This window comes from Colletotrichum spaethianum (genome assembly GCF_022836535.1).
Source record: "Colletotrichum spaethianum MAFF 239500 DNA, contig22, whole genome shotgun sequence".
NCBI lineage: Eukaryota > Fungi > Ascomycota > Sordariomycetes > Glomerellales > Glomerellaceae > Colletotrichum > Colletotrichum spaethianum.
Genome location: NW_026054792.1, coordinates 624,067 through 649,752, shown reverse-complemented (window position 1 = coordinate 649,752; position 25,686 = coordinate 624,067). Strand labels below are relative to the sequence as shown.

The window sequence follows — 25,686 nt, the reverse complement described above, 5'->3', positions numbered from 1 at the left end:
CAAGGCAGGCTAGTGAGATTCGGATCTTGGTAGAGCCCTTGCCGAATATTTCATAGTACAGACAAATAAGCGTCCCCTTGTTGAAATATTGTTCAAAGTAAAATGGAAAATATAAAAAATAGAGCACCTGTATCACAAACGTGTCAGCTCATTCGTGTTCTACTTCCGGCTGGTATATGCAGAGAAATAGCAATCAAGTTACATACCCTGTACACATAAACTGACTCTTCTTCCGTCGCTACCCAGGTGGTCATCTTGAAATCGATGCCCGGCTCGTAGACCCCCCGGAGGTAAAGCGTGACATCGACCGCGTTCAGCGCGACACCAGCCGCGAAAGCCGCAGCAATGAATGCATCGCTGAGGACAAATCCTGACTTGAGGTAAAAGAGTCGTAGGTTGAGCCTCGCGATGATGAGGCAGAGGGCGATACTGATTAACGACCACTCGATGGCCTGGTAATAGTACAGGGTTAGTTCGAGATATGTGTCCGAATGCAAAGGATTACGTAAACATACAATCAGTGCTTCTGCCGGGATACCTCTCATCTTTGCCTAGTCGCCAGAGAGGCTCGGTTTACGGTGTTGTGTCGTGATAGACCGTTGTCCAGTCCCTGCAGAGCAGATTAGGATTGGAGGTTGGACAAGGGAAACTGTCAACAGACAGGTCCCCCGTGTTGGCTGGGGCCAGCCCTTTAAAGAGTCCCATCCTGTTCCGAATGTATCAATCTGTGGCTTTAACTTCATGTGAAGGACTCGCAAACTCGATGCAGATCTAACTGCGCTAATCTTGAAGCATACATGATTACATTGTCAATTCAGCCACTCAAAAACATGACAGCGGCGTGCGGGCTCTGGGCTTCTGACTGACTCACTTAGATCAAAGATCGGGGCGCTCTAGGCCCTTGTGGAGGTGAGACAAGGACCCCATAAGCGTTGGGAATACATCACGTCCTGTTACAAGCCGTCATTGCGACCTTGTGAAGTACAAAAGAATAAGAAGCGCCGATCCGATATGAGCTGCCTTCGTGCGTCATGCACCGTATCTTGCCTGACCTTGGTACATTGGAAACCTGGATGGGCGGCACTCACCAAGACTTGAGGAAGTGGGATAATACCAGATGATCAATAGGTAGCGGTACTTTGTCTGTATCTGCGGTAAAGTTATTTACGAATGCGGGGACCTGAAGACGGAATGGTGCATGCGCTCTACGTCGCTAGCAGCTAGCAAGATTCCAGCCCCGTCAGCCGGTATTGTGCAACCCTTGACATTGGGTCATTACCATGGGACTGGACTGAGATCGGGTTCCCATAAAGGTAGGCTTAGGCCTTCATCCTGTTTCGCGCGCCTGGAGACGCCCGCCAGCCGCAGTGACCCGTAATTGCGTGCCGTGGCGGAGACTGGTTTGTGACCGTAATGGACGACGGCTTTTGTTCTTGTTTTTTCTTCTTTTCTTCTTTCTTAGGGCTGAGGTATCTTAGTGGGCTAAGCACATTAATGCTTGGTACGTAAGATCGCTCATGCGCGTCCGAGTTCGTAACACCCTTTCGTACCATTCGCTTGTGTTTTACTGTTTCGGCAGTAATGCTTGATGGTTACTTAAGTTTGCTCCAGAACATACCCAGACCGTGACAGATACGCCTCGCTAGTGCAACCGTCTCTGGGGAACATTGAAAAATCTCGTAGCTGTGTGTCTTGGGCAAATGCAGGGGAATAGCCATTTTATTTATTTTTATACATCTACGCTATCAGTTGGTCTTCGCTTGACGAGGGTACCGGTTTTCAACCTTGAACTATAAACATCTCTCTGGGAAGGATTTTATTCATTGGAACAGATTTGTCTATCTTGATTCGTAGGATCTACTCGACTAATTGAAGAGTGAACTCCTTTACGACTACCGAACCACCCAATGACTTCGTAGCGTAGTTGAAAACCGCGAAACGGAAAGCCAAGAAGTATTGCCATCTGTTGTGGCACCAGTAATCGGGGCCTAGCTGTGTAAAGTTCTTTCCGTCGGTGGAATAGAGCAACTGGGCTGGGTTATTCGCGTCGACTCCGAAGGTCGGGTGCAAATCTGCGACAATCCGGAGGTAGATGTCCGTGATTCCATTGGCGACTTCAGACAAGTCAATATCGGTTTCGCTCGCCGTAGCAACAACGGTACCGTTGGAAGTGGTTTGCCAGCCAGAACTTTCAGAAGCGACAATGTCGTGCACAGCGATGAGCTTAAGAGAGCTACCCTCTTTTCGGAAACCGATGTAAGCCGACTCGTCGCGGAAGATTGACACGCCAGCCACGTCGCCATCAGTCATGTTGCCAAGGTTGAGGCGGAATGTGCCACTGCTCTTTGGCCCCAAGATTCGATGGGCGAGGGTATTGCGCGCACTGTAGAGGTCGTCGGTAACAGTTGCAGTACGGAGTGTGAGCCCTTCAGCACCTAGCTTCCAGGCTGTGTTGTCGGGATTGTGATTGAAAGCCCACTCAGGGGAAAGCTTGGACCCGTCGAATTTGTCGGTGTATTCGCCAGCTGCATCAACCGTCTTATCGGTCTGAATAGGTATCGGATAAGTCTTGCCCCAGCCGCCAGCTTCATCGGTCACGATGTGAGGCCATCCCTCTTCATCCCACGTCAGCGGCGCAAGAACCGGGATGCGTCCACTGGGGTAGGCGTCCAAGAAAGACATGTACCACCAATCGCCATCAGGCGTATCCACGATTCCACCTTGATGAGGTGTTCCTGAGTTTGGAATCGGAGAGGCCATTCTGTCCAAGACTGTGCGGTTGGTATATGGTCCCCATGGACTGTCTGCTTTCAGCACATGCTGGCCATCGGCGGGCTTAGTCAACCAAATGTAATAGCTTGAGTTGATATGATAGAACCGGGCTCCTTCCAGATATCGTACTGGATCGACCCAAACAACCTAAACGCAGATCAGCAATCAGTTCCATTAGGCCTTTAGGAAAATGTGAAATGTACCTCGTTCCTCACTGGCTTCAGTCCGTCAGGAGAAAGTTGAGCAACGCTGATGTTGTACCTTCCGTATGCGACGTACATGGTGTCATCGTCGTCGACTAGGATACCCAAATCATAGAAACACTCATCGATGGGCGGTTGCGCAGTCCATGGTCCAGCCGGATCGCTTGCTGTGAAAATCCAAGTCTTCATTTCTCCAGATTGAATACAGCCATACCAGTAGAAAACGCCATTGCTCGCGCGGTACTGTAGACTACTGGCCCAAATCCCGCCTACGTATGCACGGGAGGTACCGTTCAAGTAATACTCATCGCCGAAGATAAGTTCGGGGACGGAGTTTCCGACGAACTCCCAATCGACCAGGTTGTAACTCTTTAGTACGGGAGCACCAGGAGAGTAGTGCATCGTGGAAGCGGTGTAGTAGTACGTGTCATTGACACGAATGACTTCGAGATCGGCAAGATCCTGCCACAAGACTGGGTTTGAGAAGGTGTCCTGCGCTACGACCGTGGCGGCCGCTGCCAGCAGGACTGATGACAGATGAAGCTTCATGTTGGGTTCCGTAATTCCGAGCAAAAGCTGCATCCCAATCCAATAAGAAGATTTCCTACCTGGGGGCTCTTTATACTCACCAGAGTGGCTTCAAGTTGATGTCATGAGAACAATCGGTCCCCAGCGAGTCTCGGGATTCCCCTCGTCATCAGCACCAACCCACCGGAACCGTTACTCAGTGCCAAGTGATATTCACTTGCGCACAAATAAGGCGCCCCTGTGAGTGCCGAACCTGGTTCAAAGATGAGTGCCAATTGGTGCGCAACATCTGGGCTGGGGTTCATCTGGGGCGGCTAAAGGTGGAGGCTGGGGATGCAGCCGATGAAGTGAGGAGAACTGATGGGGTTCTCCGCCATTGTGCGGAGAAGCTGGCTAGACTTGACGTTTGACTACACCATCGGCAATCCTGCATGTAAAGCTTTAAAGTAGCATCACTGTATAGACACTGCTGCATTTCGGAAATAGAGATGAGCCATCAGCATGTAGCTTACGAGGATAGCCAGGCGTCATATCCCTCTCTCTGGTCATTAGGTCCAGCTAGATTTCGGCGTGAATCTCCGTTGGCTGGACAAAAGCATTTGGAGATAGGCGAATGCGATGCAGTTACATCTTCTTGATACATTTAAATGAATACTTGTTGGTTTCACAGGTGGTTGAATTTTTGTACGAGTGATAGCAAAAATCACTTCAGAAGTGGCAATAATTGCCGGTTTTTGTTGGAGATGGAGAAGGGAAGTCAAACAAGCCAGCGTATGCCACTCGTTGAAGCGATGTGCGCGACCCCACCTTGCCAGATGTGGCTGGTGTTGGCCCGCGCCTCCTGTCTCCAGTTGCCTCATGACTACCCTTTTTCAAACAGTATTGTTAAGCAGAAAGGTTTGTTGTTCAAAAGTAAAGGGAGAAAAACTTATCGTTACTGTAGAACTGTGGATTGGTAATAATTTTCCACTCCTATTTTTGTCATTGTTTACAATCCCTATGGAGGTGTCGTGAGCTAGTTAATGTTGATAGTCAACCGTGTTTGACTCAGCTGCTTTCAAGTAAAATTCCAGATCCCACGACAAGGCACTCTTGGTCGTAGCACAGTAGGCCAAGAACATTGGAACGCTGCAGTAGCATACACATTTACGCATACACACAGTAATTTAAGTGCCATGAGAGCTGCAGGACAGCCCGGTGTCATCTGAGCAGATCACAAATAACCTTGTCTTCTAACGGTGTCTCTCTGTCCTGCAACCAGATAATAAACGTCCGACCTGCGGATGCGTTAAACACGTTAGGTAAATGGGTGCAACTTCTATCCAAGCCTCAAATTTGATCTTACAATAAAATAGCATGATCTTCTCGACGTAACTCAAAGTTTCTGCTTCGCCGTTTACGGAGAGCATTGCCGGAAAACGGCAGGCTTTTGGGAAAGCTTCCGAATGAAAGACCGATGGGGCAACTCTTCAAGTTATGCCATTTGAATGTTCTACCGCGCCGAGTCGGGTTCATAACAGGACAGCCCTGTCGGTTGATTAGCTTCGCAGGAACAAGCACGGCAGTGGCATCTGATCCCATTTCGGGTAATTTCTCTGTTAATATATGACTACTTTCAGCACAGAGGATCTCCCGCTGTAAGTGAAGCTTGGTAACTATTGAAAGCCGAATGCATCCCAAAAATAGACCAGCTTGTAGATGGTCTAATCAAACCATAGGGGCATTTGCACCAAAACCGTGCTCTTGAAGGCAGCACGCCTGTGTGATTGATGAAATTCAATAACTAGATAAAGCTCTAGGTGAAGGATACGGAAGTTGAACATCCCGTCTCCCTCCCGCCCCTTTCTGGACCACAAGAGGTGGCATTGTGTTTTCTAAACTATTGTCCTGAGCAATCTTGCTGTTGGAACGTGGTCCCGGTAACAACGAGCACCGCCTCTCGTGTTGTACAATGCGACATTTTCACCGAGTGACTTGACTCAGGCTAACTGTGGAGGTCTCGGCAGACCCACGCGGAGATTGGACCTCCAGTCCAATGCCGACCCAGGAAGGACCTAGAAGGTGTTATTGATGAGTGGAGAAGGATTACTGATATTTTTCACCCCAAAAAACTCTCTCGGTATTGTGGTCAACACAACAGAAACACATAGGGCAAACACGCAAGCAGACACATGGAAAGAAAAATTGTGCTTGTGCTTTGGGAAAACCCATGATCCGGGAGTGAAATAAATGAAGAGGACACTATCTGAGACCTGAAACCTGGATACTGTTTCTCTACCTGTCGAACGTACGATGAGACGGGCATCCGGACGTTGCTGTGGGGCGCCAGTTGAGTGAGGCTCAAACCTAGATTAATTGCCCGAGGTATACATGTGTGTTATATGGCTTGCTAGCATCATCAAAGCCGACATAGACCTCATTGTCCTCTCCTCTTCTAGGAGACTTCCGGCTTGAGAGTATATTCTTCGGTTGCACACGATATCAGAGCTAATAGCAATCAGCCATGCAAGTTTATCCAGCTTTATCAACATATTCAAGAATGCCAATACTTGGCGATGGCGAAGCCCGGCATCATATTGGTGAAGTCAAGGACAGCCACGTCATTAGATGAAAGTCAATATCGATTAAAGAGGATCAAGTACATCTATATTGAACTTCCAGAAAAACCGTCTCAACTTCCCAATAACAGCAGATCAATAGACAAGGATTGTCCTGGATGTGAGAGACATCACGAGTCAATAAGGGGACCTTATACCCCATAATTCAAGGTTTAAGTCGTTGACTTGCTGGAACGTGACCATGGCCGAGTCTGCCGAAACCCAACTGCGCGGCTCGGGGTAGACATCTCCCTGCGAACCCGGAGTCCCACCAGCAGCATCTTAGCATACACCCGGCAGAGACGCGGAAGAAGTACGGAAAAGACGGATTGAACAAACAGCGGGAACGCTGTTCACACAGCCCCATGAGCCCTTTGTCCCACAAACGTGCACATTTCCGTTGCCGAAGGCGACCCGCTGGTGTTGGTTTCCTCTTTTATCAGGGGCTGACGAGGATTTGTATAAGTAGAGGAATGGTCTTCGATGATGTCTGAAGGTTCTGGAGTTATCATTAGCCTCCAGCTCCTCGATCCAGTCTCTCGCTTACAACCCACAATCGTTCTTATACCGACTCTCATTACCTCGCTCTGTTTCAGTAATATCTATTAAGTCTTTCAAATCAATCAAAATGCAGATTTCCGGACTTTTCTCCATCCTTGCTGTCGCTGGTGTTGCGGCCGCCCTTCCTGTAAGTTCGCTAGAACCACCATTTCCCCCAAACTAGTTTTCCAAGCTCTTGATGACTACATCGAATGTGAGACGCATCCATCAGCAACTTCATACTAACAAGTTCAACAGCAGGGTACTCCTACCTTGCCCTCGGGCACCACCAACACCACAGCATCGGCGACTGCCACCGCGACCTGCTCCCCGGGCCCCGCTATCGAGTACACCGTTGTCTCTGGCGACACTCTGACAAAGATTTCCCAGAAGTTCAGCTCTGGCATCTGCGACATCTCTTACGCCAATGGCCTTGCTAACCCCAACTTCCTTTCCCTCGGCCAGGTCCTCAAAGTACCTACCCAAGTCTGCAACCCCGACAACACCTCCTGCTTGGCCAAGGATGGTGACGCCACCTGCGTCAAGGATGGCCCCACCAAACACACGATTGTTTCTGGTGACACTTTCTTCCTCGTCGCCCAGAGATACGGCCTCGACGTGAACGCTCTTCTCAACGCCAACCAAGGTGTTGATCCTCTCCTGCTCCAGCCTGGCGACAGCATCAACATTCCCGTATGCTAAGCGGCCTCGTGCTGTCTACCCGATGGGATCATCTTGCGATCATATGATGCGAGCAAAGATGTGGTGATTTGGTAGGCCTTAATTATGCCTGGGATTGATTTAGAAAGTGGTATAGACGGAGGCTTATTGCATCGAAATTGAAGCGGATATAATCAAACATCGTTCATCACCATGCTGTACCACTTTGAACTTGTACATGACCATGGCGATAACACAAAAACTTCATATTACCGACAAGCTAGCTATATGGCGGTACTTCTATTCTTGGATCAAATGAGAGTCTGCTAGCTTACCCAAGCTATCTTCACTTGGAAATCCCCATATCTTCGAGCCAACAACCGGAGACTTTTCTTAGCTTAGGCGGGGTGTTTAGGCCACGCCAAGAAGTTTAGATGCTTACTGGAAGAAGTAAACGTGAAAGGGGTAGCACCTGTATACTGCAACATTGATAGATGTAGTGAGAGGAAGTTGGTAGCCCGCCTGCAAATGATGGGCGAGACAGAACCACACACATCTGCACAGCAATCCGAACCCACCGCAGCAAGACTCACAAAGGTTCTTTGAAGAATCTCTTTAATAAATCGCCCTCGGTATCGGATTCGCTGCGCGTATCAATAATGTTGAGTCTAGGTCTGTCATCGTGCAACATCGGGTCTCGAAAATACGGAAAAGAAGCGTGTGCCAATCTAGACCAGCACTCAAGTATATAGGTGCTTGAAGGCTTTTCTGGTAATTTGACAAGTACCACTGATACGATACCTCGGGGTAAAAGCCAATGCTGCCTAGATAGACCGCCTTAGCTTTGCACGCGACCTCGCCTAGCTTTGTCAGCGACCCCCGACTCTGTAAGCGGCCTCGTGATGAAATACACTTAGAGAATACAAACCACTTTCAACCTTGTGGCCCTACTGCGTACGGCAAGCTCTCAGCAATAACATCTCTTCTCAAGACATACAGGTATCTGTGGAATTCATTTAATCTAGAAGGGGCTTTGAATCAATCTACTCTTCCTCTTGTGGCTCTTACGGCTACCTATGTGCCTCTAACTAAACGTCTATGTATTATCGTACTTACGCCATCCCTCTCTTCTCAACTTCTCCGACCTTTGTCTGGGCGTGAATCCTGGCAAGTCCAGCCGCAGAGTCCTTCCCGTCGAAAAGCATGGAGATCTCCTCCAGGGTCGGACCCTTAGTTTCGACAAAGAAGAAATATATGACCAGACACTCGATGACCAGACTGTATCGAAAGCTAATTAGCAATTTAACTCTGATAGAGCGACATCACACACTTACATAACAATATAGACAAAGTAAAACCGCCATCCCAACTGCTCAAGCCCCAATGGGTTGACCCATTGGTTGAAAACACCACTGAGAGCAGTGAAACAAAAGCATAGGTTGAGACCCTTAGCACGGATATTGAATGGCAGAATCTCGACCGTGTAAGACACGGTAAGACCAGGCCATGCAGCTCCGGCGACACCGTAGAAGACAAAGATCATGGCAACAACAGCGATACCTGCTGAGGCTGACTGGGTTTGGGCGTATACCGCGCTGCAGGCTGTCCAAATGGAGAAGGAGATCAACATGCCCACACCAGCGAAGAGGAAGAGCACACGGCGTCCGATCCGGTCGACAAAGAAGGCTGCAGTAAGGGAGACAAGCCAAGACCAAATTGTAAGGCCGCCGTTGATGTACGCTTGAGTGATCGAGCTGGAAGGCACATCTGTTAGACTTCATGCACAACCACTGGGCATTATAGATAACATAACTTACTCTTTGAATCCGATGGTACTGAGAATGACAGAAAGCTGGAGGAAGTCACATCAGTCAACGCCCCGATAGCGAACATGGCCATTCACTTACATAGTACGACACCAAGCCGTTACCACTACATTGAGAGAAAATAGCTGTCGCGATGATTAACCCACAGCGTTTGCGGTTGCCCGGGGTGCGAATCAACTCCATCCAGCCGCTCTGCGAGGAAGCCTCCTTCTCCAATCTCAACGTAGTAGAAATCTCGGCCAATTCCCAGTGTGCAAACTCGTCGTTTTCGTTGTTGTTACCGTGATATTTGATAAGGACTCTCTTGGCCTCGGCTTCTTTCCCTTTGCTGATCAACCATCTCGGACTCTCTGGGAGGAACCAGATGGACAGCAACTGAATGCCTGGCATCATGCACTGCAAACCCGTGGGTAGCGTCCACTGGATGTTGCCAGACTGGTTCGTAAGCGTTCCGAAACAGGTCCATGCCGATATGATACTTCCGAGGTACCACAAAGTGTTGTACAGGGTCGTAACCTTACCCCTATGCTGTGGATGAGCGACCTCAGTGATCAAGAGAGGGCAGGTGGCGTTGGAAATATTCGAACCAGCTCCCATGATGAAGCGGCCGATGAGGTACATTGCGTCTCTCCTAGTACCGGCTCCCACCGGGAATGATTGAAGCAGGGCGCCGAATATGACAACCATGCAACCGATGGCCGTGCCCCATTTTCGGCCAAGACCGTCGGCAATGTAGGGTGCGAAGAGTAGGACGAAGAGACCGCCAAAACCGGGCATGGCGCCAAAGATTCCGAGTCGGCTTCCGGACGGATGGTCAAAGTCTGCGGAGAGAGCCTGGTTAGCAAAACAGCTGGATAACCTCATCCGAGATTCTTGCCATATAAGATGGGAATCGACGCCAAGCCCTGATCAACTAAGAAGTTGTTGATGACTTACAGCCCTGCCATGATTGCATTGTCTGGAGACCGTTTAACAAGCTGGCATCATACCCGAGGGTTGTCGAGCCTAGGAAGAGAAACACCATGTTGAAATAAAGCTTCCTAAGCTGTGTCTGTCTGTACCAGGGTATAGTTGTTGCCTCCGGAGGTTGCAGATGGGCGTCGTTCATGTTGGCAACATCGACATGGTCGACGCCGTGACTTTCTTTCTGCTTAAGGTCCATCTTTGTTCACGACCTCTTGAGACTTGAATGACTGAACTACAACTGAACAACGGAGAGAAGGGTTTGGATTGTCGCTACTGGGGATTCATCCCATATTCCCCGGACTCGAGACCGATGAGTGTACTTATAATAACTCGAAGATTCTTCCAGGGCATGCTGTGTCAATTCCGCTCGACGCACACTAACCCCCCTTTCGAACAGCCCACTTCGAGGTGCTTCACCCGATGACACTCAAGGCTGCCGAGCAAACAGGCCACTCAATTCGAGAGCGAGGATAACTTCTTCCTATGAGGCGTGGCTGAGCGGGTTCCGGGCTAGCAAGAAAGAAGTCCAAGGCTTGATCGTCATTGGAGCGACAAATCCCCGTGGGGGTGGAACACTGGAATCCAGAGAAAAGACTGGACGAAGTGAGGACGGGAAGACAAGATCCAATATTGTTTTCCCCACATCAGCTTCCGGGGAAAACTGCTCGCATGGTCACATTATTCGACTGCGTAACCCTGCAGAGAGGAACGCAGTAGTCGATTGGCTACCCACCGTAGTCAGGGACCAGACCACCGGCCGCAACCCAGCGTTCCGGGAAGGAGAAGAATGGATTGTCTGGGGGAGAAGGTGACCCAACCAGCAGCCAACCAGCCCGCACAGCCAGTTGCAGCAGTAATAACCATCTGCAGCAAAACAGCATTCGTTGGAGCACACGAAACAGGAAACGATAGAGTTCTTGGACGGTCTGGAGCTATGCCGTTCAGAGTCTGGACCTGACTCGGCTCCATTCGTAACGCCGCAGTGCGGGGCTTTCCCCTGCACAAAGTGCGTAGAGACTGGGGTCGACAAACAATAAATCCGACGTTTCTGCGGCGCCGGCGATGCGGAGAGTTCAAATAAGCATTTCCCGACAATTCTCCTCGGATCAACGTCTTCACACTCTCTTCTCGTCTCCCCCCTTCCATTCCCCCATTTCCTACACTTATCCTGTCTTGGGTTTTGGGCAGAATGAATGCGGGAATATCACTGGACCGTCTTGATCCATGCGGCCACGTTTTGACGAGATCCATTCTCTCCGCAATACAGCCGATCCAGCCTACCACAACAGCAGCTCAAGCTTCAACGTCGCCTGAACCGGGAACCTGAAGCTCCTCTCCACCCTTGGGTTGCGCCGCATCAGCCCCGGAGCTTCGGTTTTTATTGCGGTGGTTCATACAGGGATCGGTGCCTGCCGCCTGCAATTTGGACCAATTGTCTGATGTGATCTAGTCTTGTCCGTCAGTGTGCTCTAACTCTCAAAGAGGGTCTGAATAACTGCGCGGAGCCATGGAGATCAACCGAGTAATGCCATCACCGGAAGGAAACGGGCCTCCCTCCCCACTTCCGACGTCTCCCGCCTCGCCAGTCAGCGGTAGGACGAAAGCCAAGATCATTAGAAACCAGAACGCCTGCGACGCATGCCGGGCCCGCAAAGTCAGGGTGAGCCACAATCCTGAATATCCCACGAGACTGTGTTCAGATAGTTATTGCCTAACTCCATACCGGAAATCGATAAGTCTGGCGGTCATGACTTTGATCATCGTTGCTTCACCAAAGTCCAGAGACCAAGTTGGGTTGACTTGATCGGCAGTGCCTGTACGGAACAGGAGAGGGCCGATGCCAAGGCTGCACATTCCTCGACATCCAGTGCACGTATGACCGGCCGCGCCGACGGAGAGGACCGCCGAACAAGTTCCGTTCAAATCCCGGCCCTGCATCACAGGGAGCTGCCCACACGCATCAAACACTAACTGAATATTACAGACACGCGCAGCAGCTACAGCTACAACAGCGGCGGCAACAAGGGGCGGCGACATCAACCATCGGTAATCAGAGCCCGGCTGCATCTGCATCGGACATCACCTCACCAGACCAAGGCCTCGCCTACCTGATCTCGCCCACTTCCTCCTCGAACCACACTCAGACGTCTCAATCTCATACTCAGTCTCACGACGTAGCCACCGCCCATTCGGCAGCGGACCTGCGCGCCATCATCGGCGCGCCGAGCCCCAACACGGGGCAACACGACAACCGGCTTGCCCTCTTCGCGTCCGATGACCTCGTTCGCCGCATGCTGGACGACTGGTTCGAGAAGGTCCACGCTCTCGCGCCAGTCTTGCACAGGCGGCGGTTCATGCACCGCCTTAAAGTCGGCGAGGCCAACACAGACCGCACTTTTTGCGCGTTGGTGGTGAGCGTCTGCGCCGCGACCGTGGCCACGCTGCGGCGGGCGGATTACAGTCCTGTGACTGTGGAACGGTGTCTGGATTTCATCGAGGAGCAGCACCTCCTAGACCATGGACTGAGGAAGCCTTCGTATTCGCTGGATTGGTGCATTGCCATGTACAATATCGGCACGTCAGCTAGCTCGTTGAACGAGGACGGGCTAGGGGACATGGGGTCGTTCCATGGTATGTCCGAAGCAGCGGCGTGTGCGAGGTTCCTTGCGTACTACCGCATGGCCGATCTGGACATGTCAGAACAGCAGTTGCTGAAGCGGCTCTTTTGGCTGATCTTTGCGTCGTATTGGTAAGTAGGCGAGGCCCCCTTGCACACACACAACCCCCGAGAACTTGAGATGAAGAACAACCTTCGTTTGACAAAATTTTCAACCTTACAGCAGTGCGGACATATTCGGAAGACTGTCTGTAAGCATCGTCTCCCACCAAGAGAACCGCGCCCACCTACGCCCATTGCCGCTGACAGACTCTCAACTCGACACGGGACCACAACTGTCGGCCGCGGAATTGCCACCGTGGCACGGCGACACGGTGACGTATGTACCGGGCTTGAATCAGCTCAGTGACCTCTTCTTGACATGGCATGAGGCGCAAACAGCCCCTGTTAGCCTCTACGGTGGGCAAGAAGAGGCCCTGAAGCATTTCCTCTCTAGGATCCAAACAATAATTGACAACTTCCCTCCTGAGCTGCGCTGGCGAGGGGGACTATCCCGGCCAGCACACATAACGGAAGGCCACGACACACAAATTGCCAATCTGTTCATCACGAGCCTCAACATCCGCTCCAATCTGCTGCAGAAGTTTGGATCCACCGTCAAGACGCGTGCGTTGGAGCATCAACGCATTGTTGACGACTTGTTGGAGATCCTTTATCATATGCCCCAGCACGTTCTGGAGCAGAATGGATACTCTTTGATTCCGAAGCTGAGGGACTGTGGGGCGGCATACATGGAACAGATGAATATTGGTGACAGCGGAGCCCCGGAGGCCTTGGTGAGTGAGAGTGCCAGACACAAGCTGGAGAAACTCCTAAGAAAGTTGGATGACATAGACTGCTGGCCGGGGCCCCCTGGTGTTGAGAGCCCACAGAGTAATAGGCAGTGAGGAGAAACAATAATCAAAGGAACTCAGCCAAACCAAAACTGCCTGCGTGAACCGACCATGATACCTCGCTACGTGGGGGCTGCAATACCTACTCAGGCGGCAGCCGAGCGCAACGCTAGACTCCACACACCCACCCGATGTTCTCTGTGTGTGGGTTGCGGAGACTTGCAATTCTGGGGACAGTGGGTTGTCAGGAGAGCTACAGCCGCAACAGATGCGAAGTATTTCCGAGCCAAGTCACATCGAACCCAGAAACTCCGAACAAGAGTCTAGTTCCCTTCCGTTCAGTCATACGTCATATCTAATGCAGGGTGGTGTGAGTCCGAATATGTTTACCCGGTGTCACCCACATTTGTTTCCCTGGCAGGATTTGCGCCGTGCATGAGCTTCATCTTGCGAAGAAAAGCCGAAGATGGTTCGGACCGTCTCAGCCCATCAGATGATCTGCAAACATTACTCTGATTTCCGCGACCAGTGTGGGCGTCTTTCCTTTACAAACGCCCCGAAGCGAGCGAATGGCGGTGTTCCGACTACTCATCGAAGCAGCAGTCCACGCGGAGGGGCATACAGCAGCTGTCGTCGGAAGTGAGAGCGGAGTTTGTGTCGATGAGGACCCTCCAAGACACAGTCCGATGGCAGAGAAGTAGCTCGGGGCAATGCTTGCTCGAAGTTATCTGAACTTATTTCAACCCAACGACGAGCAACGGTTGTTTCCCATTGATCACCTCTAGTTCCTTAGTCTCTCATTCTACCATCCTTCCCCTGTCCCACTTCTTCCGCTACCCACGAATCCTCAGTCCTTCGCCCATCATGACAGCATTCGAACAGTCCCCAGAATCGCAACTTCCGCATCTCCGCCGCAGCAATGGCAACACTCAGATCATCCTCAAGGGCAAGCCCTTTCTCATGCTCTCGGGCGAGCTGCACAACTCGTCTCTCTCGTCGGCCCGCTTCATGTCCGAGGTCTGGCCCGCCATGAAGGCCAATCATTTCAACACTCTCCTCGGCGCCGTGACTTGGGAGGACATCGAGCCCGTCGAGGGCCAGTTCAACTTTTCAGAGCTTGACGCTGTGCTGGCCGGCGCGAGAGAGCACGGCATGCATCTCGTGCTTCTCTGGTTTGGAACCTACAAGAACGGCATCTCGACATACGCCCCGCACTGGGTCAAGCGCGATACGAAACGTTTCCCGCGTGTCCAGTGTCTCGAGGCCGGCGGCGTCAAGAGAACCATCGAGATGGTCACCCCTCTCAGCGAGGAGGGATGCAAGGCTGATTCCAGAGCGTTTGCCGAGCTGTGCAAGCACCTCGCAAAGGTCGACGCTGAGCACAATACCGTCCTCATGATCCAGGTCGAGAACGAGACGGGTCTGTTGGGCGACTCCCGCGACCGCTCTCATCGCGCAGACAAGGCCTTCGCGGAACCTGTCCCCGAGGACCTCCTAAGACATCTAAACAAGAAATCGGCCGACCTGCACCCAAAATTCAAAGCCCGCTTCGCCGATCCTCCGGCGTCAGGCATTCACTCTTGGAACGATGTCTTCGGCCTCGGTCCATCAGCCGACGAGGCCTTCATGGCGTACCACATCTCCTCCTACGTCGGCCGCGTGGCTGCCGCAGGAAAGAAGGAATACGACATCCCGCTGTACACAAACACATGGCTCAACTTTGACGACCCATCAGAACTCGACCTCCGCGGCGTTCCCATTGTGGTCGGTGGCGGAGCCGAGCCTGGCGTGTACCCCTCTGGCGGCCCCTGCCCCCACGTTCTCGACATCTGGCGGTACAATACAATCTTCACCAAGGAGAAGTCTCTCGACTTCCTAGCACCGGATCTGTACTTCCACAACTACGAGGCGGTTTGCAGAGACTACACGGCGCAAGGAAACCCGCTCTTCATCCCAGAACAGCGACGCGACGAGAACGGTGCGAGGAGGGTTTGGTTGTCATACGGAACCTACGGGGCATTGGGCGCGAGCCCGTTCGGTATCGACACGGGCGCAGAGTTGGTTGGCCGGGAGTTCAAGCTGCTTTCTCAGATCTCGCCGTACCTGCTCGCAGCGAAGCCCGAGGACCGCATGGGGTTCTTCTTCGACGAGGAGGTGAACACAGCCGGCAAGGGCGAGAAGTGGATCAAGGTCTTTGGCGACATCGAGGTCACAATCGAGCGCGCCTTTGTGTTCGGCAAGCCCGGCCCCGGCGGCGGCCTTATCATCCACCTCGGCGCCGCAAAGTTCCTCGCAGTTGGCCGCGGGTTCAACGTGAAGTTCAAGAGCATGCGGAAGGAGGCTACGTTCACGGGCATCCTTGCGGCGACCGAGAAGGAGGTGGACGAGAAGGATGACCTGCGGACGCTGCGGATTTACAACGGCGACGAGACGCGTAGCGGCGAGTTCTTGATCATGCCCAACGACGACCCGGATTATGGCGGGTTCCCCATCGCCGTGACGGTCCCGGCGCGGACGTGCATTGCCGAGGTCGAGGCGTACTGGATCGCCGAAGATGAGGAGGACCGGTGAATGTTGGTGTGATGGTACTAGATCAGGGAAATGCATAGCACGTTGAGTGAGGCATAAATCATGAATCTGCTATCAGAACAAAGCTAAGACGGGCGAATACGACCGTAGGTACAACGGCCGACCGAGAAAGTGTACTAGAATATGAACAGCTTTACCACATTTCTACTTGTACCGCAACACCTGTAGCTGCGCTAGCTTTTGATGCTTGCAAGATGACTTTTTATTAATCTTGGCGAAGAGCTCAACTCAGCCCGCGTCGAAGGGCGCGTCAACGACAACTCTGACGTAGCCGTCCGGTCACATTCCACACTTAAACCTGACACAGAGGCACAATACAAAGCGTCACCTGCGTCTTTGCAATCTCTTCTGGTTTTCCTTTTCACGCAAACTGATTCGAAGCCTTCAACTTGGATAATTAGTTTCAGTGTCATTTCCGGACGCTGATCCAGTGTCCGCAAGCCACTGAAACCCACTCTCACTCAACTCCACGATAACCTCACCAACCGCCAACTGTCTTAACAAAATCGTTCAAAATGTTATCTTCAGAGCTAGGCCCCAAGCCAAAAGCCTTAACCGGAGGCTGCCTCTGTGCCGCCCTTCGCTACACGGTCACACTGTCCGATTCCCACGATTTTGTCTCCAGCGCCATGACCTGCCAGTGCACGCAGTGCCGCAAACAGTCCGGTGCCCTCTTCGTTGCCTTCCACCGCGTGCCATGGCCCTGCAGTGGTCTGCCGCTGGGACCCCAACGCTACGGGAATACCAAATCACTCCCGCAGCGACGCGAGGATTCTGCACCCGGTGCAGTTCATGGTTGTACTACCGCAGCGAGGGGGCGGATTGGGCCAGCCTATGCATTGGCACGGTCGACGAGGAGGTTCTTGTTGGAAAGAAGGGCGAAGGGAACGGGTTCGGGAGAGCGTTGGTCAATGGGCTGGGTGGACATGAGTGGTGCGAGAACGAGATTCCCGGCGTGACGGACGATGTCCCACTATTGAGAAGGGGGGAGAGGAACCAGGGGAATCGGGAGGATAGTGTTGTTGTCAAAGCCAAGCTGTGAGAAGGCATGCGTTCACGATGGTTTACGGGGCACAGCAGATTGTAGTTGAGGCTTTAACAAGACAATAACTTGTATCAATCCAGTTGGATGAAAGATTGGGTATCGAAACATCTCTGCAAGTACTAACGAATCGAGTGAAGCGGCTGCCTCGGTTATCACCATCCTCGCAGCCAATTCGTTGTAAGCCCCTTTCCTTTCCTTCCCTTACTTTCGTCGCTATGATAGTCGTCCGAGCTCCCATCCTCACCCCGTTCGTTCGCAAAATGCCACTTCCTGAAAGCAGCCGCGATCAACTCGCCGACCTCCTCCCTCGTCTCGCCGATGGTCCCCAGCATCAGCAACGCCTCCGTCTCCTCAATCCAATCCAGCAAGCGCCGAAACGCCATCTCCTTTCTCCACAGCTTGTCCGGCACCCCCTGGCCCTTCATCCAAGTCAACACGCCCGCGACGGCGGTGTTTACCCCGCCCAACACGGTGATGCCGACCCGGTGGGTGCCGGCCGACGGGCCCATGGTTGTCAGGACGGCGCCGATGACCAGCTGCGTGGCATGGCAAGTGTAGACCAGGACGGTGGCGACGATGCGGAGGGTGCGGAAGCGACGGTGGCCGGCGATGGTCCCGGCGTAGATGCCGAGGGCGGTGGTGCGGCCAGCTTCAAGGTTGCAGTCGTCGCGGGGCTCTGAGCATGTGTTGATCCCAATGGCGCGGCGGAAGAGGACGAGGTTGGTGGAGGAGTCTGGATCGTCGCGGGTAAGAGCATCATGGGGTAGGAGTGGAGAGCGCTCATCGCTCGGGCTGGGTGGAAGAGATTTCGACATGATTCTGCGGCAGTCGTCTCGGCAGACGCTGCGGTAGTGGTTTCAACAGTTGATGCGAACGAAATTTTGTGAATGAAAAGCGGATGAGAGGCTCGTCACTCCTCGAGAGCAACACCCTTTATCTCGAATCGATCAAGGCGCAGGAACCGTTGGCCACAGCATGGCCGCAGCCGCGCGCGAAGCCATCGTGATAGCCACCGGGTCACATGAATCTGGCAATCAGGCTTCTGGTGCTGCCTTTTGATACCTCGAACCGATCACATTGGTGGTGTTCGTGTAAATGTCTGAGTGAAGCCGAGTGTGCACTAGCACGGAACGCTCCAGCGGGCCGCTGGAGGGTGTAACGGCGCGAAGGGCCATTGGTCGCAGATAAGTTGAGTTGAGACCAATGTCACTTGTCACTGGTCATCCGTAGCGACACAGCGTTCTTAAGCAGCGGGAAACTCGTGCCTGGAGTTCATCAGATGACGCCGGCCGTGTTCTGGGTCCAGATAAGGAACCAAACGGTTCGGCGGCCCCTTTAGGATGATTGAGGGCCGTGAGCGGGAGAAGCGCAATTCTGCAAACGGACTCGGTGTACAGGCGTGACTCGGTGAACTATAGCTCACTCTGTGTATTTTACCGGCCCCTCGCATTGCTTGATGGATAGGAGCAACGTTGCAAGGATCGGCGCTCCGTTATGATCAGCAAACACCACTTGGCGCGCACTCTGGGAAGTAAACTGTTGTCGCCCACGTTTTTGGGGATTTGGTCTGCAGAGTCCTGCGTGTAAGATCTTCGGGTTGCGAGGGTGCAGTTTCGGAACATCTCTGCCGGGCTCGAGACTTGGCTCGCCTACGCCGCTGCGCTGCTTACCCGGAACGAGATTTTTTGAACTGAGCCCCGATCGCTGATCTTACCATTCCACTATTAGTGCGCACTGTTGGTGGTGAGGAGAATGTGGTAGGCCTCGCGAAGTTGATGGAAACCCTGGGCCTGCGCGGTTTACTGGCGCTGTCGATCGTGACGTCAGGCAGCTCGGGGCGACCGCGAGGGCATGGGCGCGTCGAGACTCATCGCTGTCAGTGCCGTAAGATATCGAGCAAGACATCGGACGGCGCCCGGGCTGGGGAAGCCTCTCGGCATCGAGCAGACTCCCTCGCATGATCGGTGGCCCCTGGGAGCGGCAGGCCTTGGACGTGGGAATCCGAGTAGCACAGTGGGAATGCGCGACACGGCGGGACACGCAGGATGCAGGACCGAGAAGAGAGTCTGACGCAGGAGTCGGAAAAAGAGCAGTCCGGGCCAGCAGGACGAGTCGAGCAAGACTTGGTCAGGGGCAGCCAGAGAAGCTTGAGAGATAGGAGCAGGAAGCTAACGAGGCTGGAGAATTGCGGCTGTGTTTGCTTGCATGAAACTAGGCCCCCATCGGGAAATAATTGCTGGGACCAAGAGTTCGGACAATACCACTCCATGCAAGCCACTGATCTCAGGCGTGAATTGAGTCGATTGAGTTGGAAAAAGAGGGTGGTCAGGGATGGAGGGGTTGAAGCGAAGGCTGCGGGCTGACGCCAAAAACAGCACCACGAGGACCCGTCTTCTAGAAATCCGCCACGGGTGCCAAGATCTCACCTACGGGCCTCACTCAGTTAGCCTCCTCACCTCCGGTCTCACCCTGCCACTTCCCTCCTTTATTCTTATTGCAGTGCCAAAGTGCATCCCAACGGACTGAGAGAAGTATAAACCCAGAAATCCTGTGTGAGGTCCTGACCACAGGAGATGAGATTCTGTTGTCTGGCCGAGCTCGCAGAGGAGAAGGCGGTGGCTCGACAGAAGCGAGGCGGGAGACAGAGACACAACAGGGGTGATGAAACAGTTGGCAGGTGCCTAATGCGGGACAAAGTTCTCTTTTCCCTGCGAGACATCACTTTGGTTTTCTGTGGGGAGTTGCACTCGGGGTTTAAACACGACTCTCAGATGCCGACACTAAGATGAGAAGCCTGGCAGTTGGGCGGCTTGCCCGCTGCCGATGTCCCTTTTCTCCGATTCTATGAGAGCCATCCACGGCGTGAAGTACAGTACATGAGATTATGGTGCCCTTCATCTCATAGTGTCCATAGAGTGAAGGTCGGGCCATACTCCAACATACCTCATGCGAGATCACACGTATGACAACACCACCATTCCTCCGCCGGCTCGACAATCCTTTCGCTTCCATATCCCGCTCTACTGACCTCATTTTCGTCCCGTCCCCTATGCTAGTTCTCGCCTTGACATGTCATCCAGACCTACCCCCCGTCACCCTTGTCCGACCACCCCGCGTCCTTGCGCAGCTTAGTGTCACCCCCTTCCCGTCCACTCGGCAATTCCAACGTGGCCACGGCCCAATAAACATCGCAATAAGCCGTCCGATCCTTCTGAAGCGGCTTTCCTTGAACTAGGTAGATCAAGCAGTGCAAACAGTGCAAGCATGACGGTCAGGACAAGTAAGGTACCGGGATGCCCCAAGGGGTGTCCTTGGCACAATGCGATCCGTTTCCCAGTGATGAGCCCATGTTCTCGACGCTACCCCGATCCTTTCACTCGGCGCCTTGTATTTAACGTCCTCCACCGCCCTAGTGCCTCATCGTGAAGCTTCGTTCCGTACCGTTCCTCTGTGTTGAACCTCCACACCGGTCACTTGCCTATCTCGCTGTCCGAAGCCGCAAGCCACCCCGATCTCACTGTCATATCACCTCCATCATGCATACCAATAACTTTCTCCTCCGCTGGGCTGCCACGCTCTTGGCCTCTACCACTGCTGGTATGGCCTTCCAATGCTCCTGGTGTTCTCCAACGGCCACTAACACACAAGCAGTATACGCCGCCCCCGCGCAGCATTACCCGACACTGCATCCAAGAGCCGACTTCAACATCCTCGTCGGCGGCAACGTCTCCCTTCGCATCATGCCCCTCGGCGCCTCAATCACATACGGCTTGAAATCTACAGACGGAAACGGCTACCGACTGGCGCTGCGCAACCTGTTAGTCGCCGACGGGAACCCGGTAGACATGGTGGGCTCCCACCCCAACGGCACCATGGAGGACAACGACAACGAGGGATGGTCGGGTTTCCGCATCGAGGAGGTCTTGGAGAAGGCCAAGATATCTGTACCTACGACGCTGCCGAACCTCGTCCTCATCAACGCTGGCACGAATGACTGCGCACAATCCTTCGACACCGACAACGCCCACGTCCGGATGCTCGAGATGCTCGAATACATCTGGGACACCTCTAAGAGGGCATCGATTGTTCTGTCCACGCTCCTCCCCAACGGAAACAGCACCACCGAAGCCTGCGTCCTCCAGGTCAACGAGCAGTACAAGACGCTCATTGAGGAGCAGCAAGCCTTGTCTAAGAAGATCGTTCTTGCTGACATGCACTCCGACAAGGGGCCTCTGATGGGCGACCTCGTCGACGGCACTCACCCGAGCGATGCGGGTTACGTCAAAATGGCCAACGTCTGGTTCGCGAGCATCAAGGACGCTGCGTCGCGCGGCTGGCTGGAGTCTCCCCAGGCGCTGCCAGAAAGCAAGAGTTCGGATTGACTATTAAAGAAGATTGCGCCTCTGCATCGCATCATAGCCCTGATGGCCGGATATCCAGACTCATCAAGCACATAGAGTTGGCGCGACAAAAACAGCATGATACGCTGCGACGCATTATCTGTAATATTTACTGCATCATCTTGGGGGTGCATGAAAGGCGTTGGGGAACCGCAAAAAGGCTTCAATATTCGTAGTTTCAATGTTCATACGCATCAGATGCAAAACGTCCTAGCTTTTCAACCAGACAAGTCGAATCGGCGAACAGAGTTTGTATCGTATGTACCTATGCTCTTTGCTCCTCTTGCCGACGGCTATCCACCTGTTACCCGAGGCTGATGGCGGATGCATCATCAGACGAAGGTGGTCGGTCAGCTGATCCCCGACAATCCCGGTGAGCTTCGCTCCCAGCCGCCTCCATTTCTCATACATGACCGCGAGTTGAGAAACGACGATATTGCGACTACACCTCCCTTCTCCGGTCTACACTCAATCAAAATGGCTCGAGCCATGTTCACCGTCGTATTTATTTCCCTTTTCTACTTCGCAAAGGTCGCCATCAACGACCTCGCCGCCACTAATGGCCTCTTTGACGTCATCCAGGAGCATCTCCGCGAGGAGCCGATCAAGTTCACTTCCTTCAAGCCCCTGGACGGCCTGTTGACCATGCTCGTGCGATTTTTCCAGCCAATTGTCGCCGGCAAAGACCCTACTCTCAGTCTGTTTTGCATCTTCATGATTGGCCAATTGATGGCGATACATGTAATTATCCAGGCCGAAGGTTTGAGGGCTGGTAACCGGGGGAAACTGATCTCTTAGTGAGTGTTTATGGGTATCTCCCGGGTCAGGATGTGACTGATATCTTCGCAGCACGACGTTCTGGGGCCTGGCATGGCAGGTCTTCACTATCGGCGTCACACTCCCCGTATACTTCCTTGTCCACATCTACACTTCCCCCATTCCAGATGCTCTTGGCCCAGACGCGTTCGCGGCGGCAATATCCATCGATCCCGTTCAGGCCCGAGCATTACTCGGATCTCTAACCATCGGTGCTGCCCTACCAACACTACTGGCGGCGCTTCCGTCCCCCAGTGTTATCACTCCGCACACACAAGAGGCCTTTCTCGCCATCTGGCAGGCCTTCCCGCTGTGGTCTGGCATCGCGCAATTCATCCTATCTCAGGCCATTGGTGCCTTGGGGGTAGTGCCCAAAGCCCAAACCCCAACCGCTCGAAACAGGGCCAGAGACCTGCGCAAAATTTATACTTCCACCCTTCCAGTCGTCGCCCTAACATCATATGGTGTTCTCGCTTACGTCTTCTGGACCTCGGAATGGGCTCCGCAGCCCGCAATCGAGTTCCTGAAGGAGATGTTCGTCCCTCCGTCGCCGTTTTCTACGGCCAAGATGGCATCGGTCGAGAGGGGGACTTTGGCGTTTCTACAATGGGATATGTGGTGCGCGTCTTCGGCAACGTGGAGCTGGATCCTGTATATGGCGTATCAGAGGAAGGGTATGGGGGGACTTGTAACGGACTTCGGGAAGTTGGTAACGTGGACTACTGTCCTTGGACCTGGTGGTGCGACTTTGGCTGTTGTTTGGGGCCGGGATGTCAAATCTCTGCGGAATGTCGGAGGAAAGAAGAAGACTGGCTAGGATGTGAGCAATCTTATTCTTCTTCTGGGAATTTTGATGCTCAGGATGCGGCGTATTTTTGAATCGCGTTTCTTTTTGAAATGATGAGACAGTCCTACTTGTAGGGCTGTGACTAGCTTCTGTTGTACGATAGTTTCGGACGGCTCCAGGCGTAACTTGCTATTTGGAAACATTGAGACTCAGATACGAAATTGAATGAAAATACTTGTTGACTATGAGTTACTGACCCTACGAACTTGAGGCCTAAATCTTATGGTGCCTTTAGTGAACTCTTCGTTTTGCAAAGGACATAACAACTTGAACTCATACGCTGGCAACGCCACTAGTTGACGGCTTGGATAATACTCTTTTGAGTTTCGCACAGTGGCGCGAGGCTTTGTCAAAAGAACCTACTCAATGTATTTAATCTAATCTTCTCTGGGTATTACTCTATTCTTCCTCCTCTATTCGAATCATTATCCAGGTAACTCTGCAATCGGACCAATTGGATTTGTTCCCGTTGCTGGGAAACTGTCGTGGCCATGGCCGTACTTTAGGACCGGAGTGCTATCCAGCTCTGACCTTGGCCGCGCCACGGTTGTTTCCAGCTCTGCTGTTTGCTCCGTGTTCGCGCTAGATTTGCGAGAATCCCTCTTCGACCCTCCAAAGCCAGGATCCGGTCCGTTCATTTCTGCAATTTCCCGCTCCGCTAATGTCCTGTCTCGCCACCTGCGTCGGGCAAAGTAGAGATATATCAGGACCGCAATGAGGAACACGCTTCCGCTCGCTGCCCCGATGCCGATACCAATCTTAGCGCCCGGAGTCAGCCCAGCGCGTGCCTCCCCTGACCTCGACTCGGTTTCGGTCGATGGTGGCAGTGAGCTCGATCCGGTTGTCGTTGCTGTTGTTTGCATACTTGTCGGGGCAGCTGTAGGCGTTGGTATTGTGTCTGGTTGGGTTGGGATCGGGACGTAGCCGGGCTGCCATATCACGCTTCCTCCCAGCGCTGTGGGTAGCTGTACGACGTTACGGAGTATCGAAGAGTCGGTAAAGGCAACAGTTCGGGATGTTTGTGGACACCAGCACGCGTCTGCTGATGTGAGTGTCGTGGGTCGTGCGGATTGTTCGCAGGCAATCCATTCTTCTGATGTACCGTTGCAATAGACCAGGCCAGCCCATGGTTGATCTAGGTGTCGACTCCTTCGTCAGCTCATCCCACTTCAAGAACGACTCAATCAAGGCAACATACCATTAAATGCTCCTTTATCGGGACAACTCGGATGGCGGTACTCGGGGTCACTGCAGCCAGCAAGATACGTGATTCCGAATCGACCATTGTAGCAAGCATGGCTCGACAAGCACATGTCGCCGCCCTGACAGCAGGTTTTGTCTCCCAGTATGGCATTGCCACAAGGGAACCACTCCTTCACCTCCTTGCCGGGCCCATGGAAGCAGGTTCCGTTTGTGATGAAGGGGTTTGGAGCGCTCATGGTGCTTCTTTTTCCCTCATTCTCCTCCCCCAATAGTTACCAGGTGCGTTTCTGTCGCGGTGGCCCCCACCAAACCTTGCGACTGGCGTAGTGAGAATCGATCAAGGACGTGACGGTTCGCGCGCGCGTTGTCGGGAAAGCGCAATGGCTGGGCAGAATCGTAGAGAGGAGGGAGCCGGGGCGCCTGGATAAGTAGCACCCCTTGCACACTGACCATGATGGCGTGGGTCATTGTCTTATACTGGAATGTTTGTCGGGGCACATCGCCAAGGTTGGTGTTGCAAGCTTGCATCCGATTCCGTGAATGAACATCCTTCTGCATCAACCCTGAAGAAGAAACTGATGGACGTTCCTCCCCCTTGAGCTGAAATCTCAGAGATTGAGACAATTCGATACGAGCTTGGCGATTGATGAACCACTTTAGCACTTGGACCATGGCCTTTTTTGACAAGTGAACTTTACCGGAATCTATCCCATGATGTCAGCGCCGTTTTCGATAGCGGTACCAGCCTCTTTGACTGGTATGAACCGTTAACAGTTTCGAGAAAACACAATGGTCTTCTCTACTCGCTGCACGCGTTTGCTCGTCAATGCGCCTCCCCGATGTCTTCGATTTCGGGTTCTTGCTACGAACTGTTGTTTGCTCACTGTCTCTCCACGTTGCATGTACTTTTTGGTCTAACAACCCCTCAGCATCTAAGCGACACCAATCGGCGTGAAGCCCCTGGAAGATGTTTCTCAGTTGAGAGCTTCGATTCGTTAGTGCGCATTTTCGGTCTTTACCCGGTGGCTTTTGGGTGGTCGCACAGTGAGACATTGTGGGACAGCAGCGCTTCGTTGGCACTCAGGGAGGTCAAGGGGTGTTTGATTCCACACGAACGTCGTCCATTACTAACTCTTAAGAGGAGGCCTTTTACTCTGCCATAGACCGGATTCTCGAACACCCAT

At 52.9% G+C, this 25,686-nt stretch overlaps 11 protein-coding genes across 11 annotated transcripts; 6 read left to right on the top strand and 5 right to left on the bottom strand.

Moving 5' to 3' along the window:
• Positions 1-148: 148 nt before the first annotated feature.
• ColSpa_08405 (uncharacterized protein) lies at positions 149-545 on the bottom strand (the record flags this gene model as incomplete). Its single annotated transcript, XM_049274617.1, has 3 exons — positions 149-169; positions 207-452; positions 516-545. The coding sequence occupies 3 exons, from the start codon at positions 543-545 to the stop codon at positions 149-151; spliced, it is 297 nt and encodes a 98-aa protein (XP_049130574.1).
• Positions 546-1,857: 1,312 nt separating this feature from the next.
• ColSpa_08404 (putative beta-xylosidase) lies at positions 1,858-2,760 on the bottom strand (the record flags this gene model as incomplete). The annotated part of the gene is made up of 1 exon (XM_049274616.1): positions 1,858-2,760. One exon carries the CDS (start codon positions 2,758-2,760, stop codon positions 1,858-1,860), a length of 903 nt encoding a protein of 300 aa, XP_049130573.1.
• A 194-nt stretch (positions 2,761-2,954) lies between these two features.
• Positions 2,955-3,524, bottom strand: ColSpa_08403 (non-reducing end alpha-L-arabinofuranosidase; the record flags this gene model as incomplete). The annotated part of the gene is made up of 1 exon (XM_049274615.1): positions 2,955-3,524. The coding sequence occupies one exon, from the start codon at positions 3,522-3,524 to the stop codon at positions 2,955-2,957; it is 570 nt and encodes a 189-aa protein (XP_049130572.1).
• Positions 3,525-6,728: 3,204 nt separating this feature from the next.
• ColSpa_08402 (intracellular hyphae protein 1) lies at positions 6,729-7,342 on the top strand (the record flags this gene model as incomplete). Its single annotated transcript, XM_049274614.1, has 2 exons — positions 6,729-6,788; positions 6,899-7,342. The coding sequence occupies 2 exons, from the start codon at positions 6,729-6,731 to the stop codon at positions 7,340-7,342; spliced, it is 504 nt and encodes a 167-aa protein (XP_049130571.1).
• Positions 7,343-8,412: 1,070 nt separating this feature from the next.
• On the bottom strand, positions 8,413-10,288 carry ColSpa_08401 (lactose permease; the record flags this gene model as incomplete). Its single annotated transcript, XM_049274613.1, has 5 exons — positions 8,413-8,578; positions 8,635-9,054; positions 9,118-9,152; positions 9,208-9,947; positions 10,063-10,288. 5 exons carry the CDS (start codon positions 10,286-10,288, stop codon positions 8,413-8,415), a joined length of 1,587 nt encoding a protein of 528 aa, XP_049130570.1.
• Positions 10,289-11,599: 1,311 nt separating this feature from the next.
• ColSpa_08400 (uncharacterized protein) lies at positions 11,600-13,656 on the top strand (the record flags this gene model as incomplete). The annotated part of the gene is made up of 3 exons (XM_049274612.1): positions 11,600-11,752; positions 12,096-12,841; positions 12,936-13,656. 3 exons carry the CDS (start codon positions 11,600-11,602, stop codon positions 13,654-13,656), a joined length of 1,620 nt encoding a protein of 539 aa, XP_049130569.1.
• Positions 13,657-14,466: 810 nt separating this feature from the next.
• ColSpa_08399 (uncharacterized protein) lies at positions 14,467-16,173 on the top strand (the record flags this gene model as incomplete). The annotated part of the gene is made up of 1 exon (XM_049274611.1): positions 14,467-16,173. One exon carries the CDS (start codon positions 14,467-14,469, stop codon positions 16,171-16,173), a length of 1,707 nt encoding a protein of 568 aa, XP_049130568.1.
• A 715-nt stretch (positions 16,174-16,888) lies between these two features.
• Positions 16,889-17,233, top strand: ColSpa_08398 (uncharacterized protein; the record flags this gene model as incomplete). The annotated part of the gene is made up of 1 exon (XM_049274610.1): positions 16,889-17,233. The coding sequence occupies one exon, from the start codon at positions 16,889-16,891 to the stop codon at positions 17,231-17,233; it is 345 nt and encodes a 114-aa protein (XP_049130567.1).
• Positions 17,234-17,388: 155 nt separating this feature from the next.
• Positions 17,389-18,051, bottom strand: ColSpa_08397 (uncharacterized protein; the record flags this gene model as incomplete). Its single annotated transcript, XM_049274609.1, has 1 exon — positions 17,389-18,051. One exon carries the CDS (start codon positions 18,049-18,051, stop codon positions 17,389-17,391), a length of 663 nt encoding a protein of 220 aa, XP_049130566.1.
• A 2,721-nt stretch (positions 18,052-20,772) lies between these two features.
• Positions 20,773-21,618, top strand: ColSpa_08396 (multidomain esterase; the record flags this gene model as incomplete). Its single annotated transcript, XM_049274608.1, has 2 exons — positions 20,773-20,833; positions 20,888-21,618. 2 exons carry the CDS (start codon positions 20,773-20,775, stop codon positions 21,616-21,618), a joined length of 792 nt encoding a protein of 263 aa, XP_049130565.1.
• Positions 21,619-22,113: 495 nt separating this feature from the next.
• Positions 22,114-23,269, top strand: ColSpa_08395 (epoxide hydrolase aurD; the record flags this gene model as incomplete). Its single annotated transcript, XM_049274607.1, has 2 exons — positions 22,114-22,433; positions 22,486-23,269. The coding sequence occupies 2 exons, from the start codon at positions 22,114-22,116 to the stop codon at positions 23,267-23,269; spliced, it is 1,104 nt and encodes a 367-aa protein (XP_049130564.1).
• Between the last annotated feature and the right edge of the window lie 2,417 nt (positions 23,270-25,686).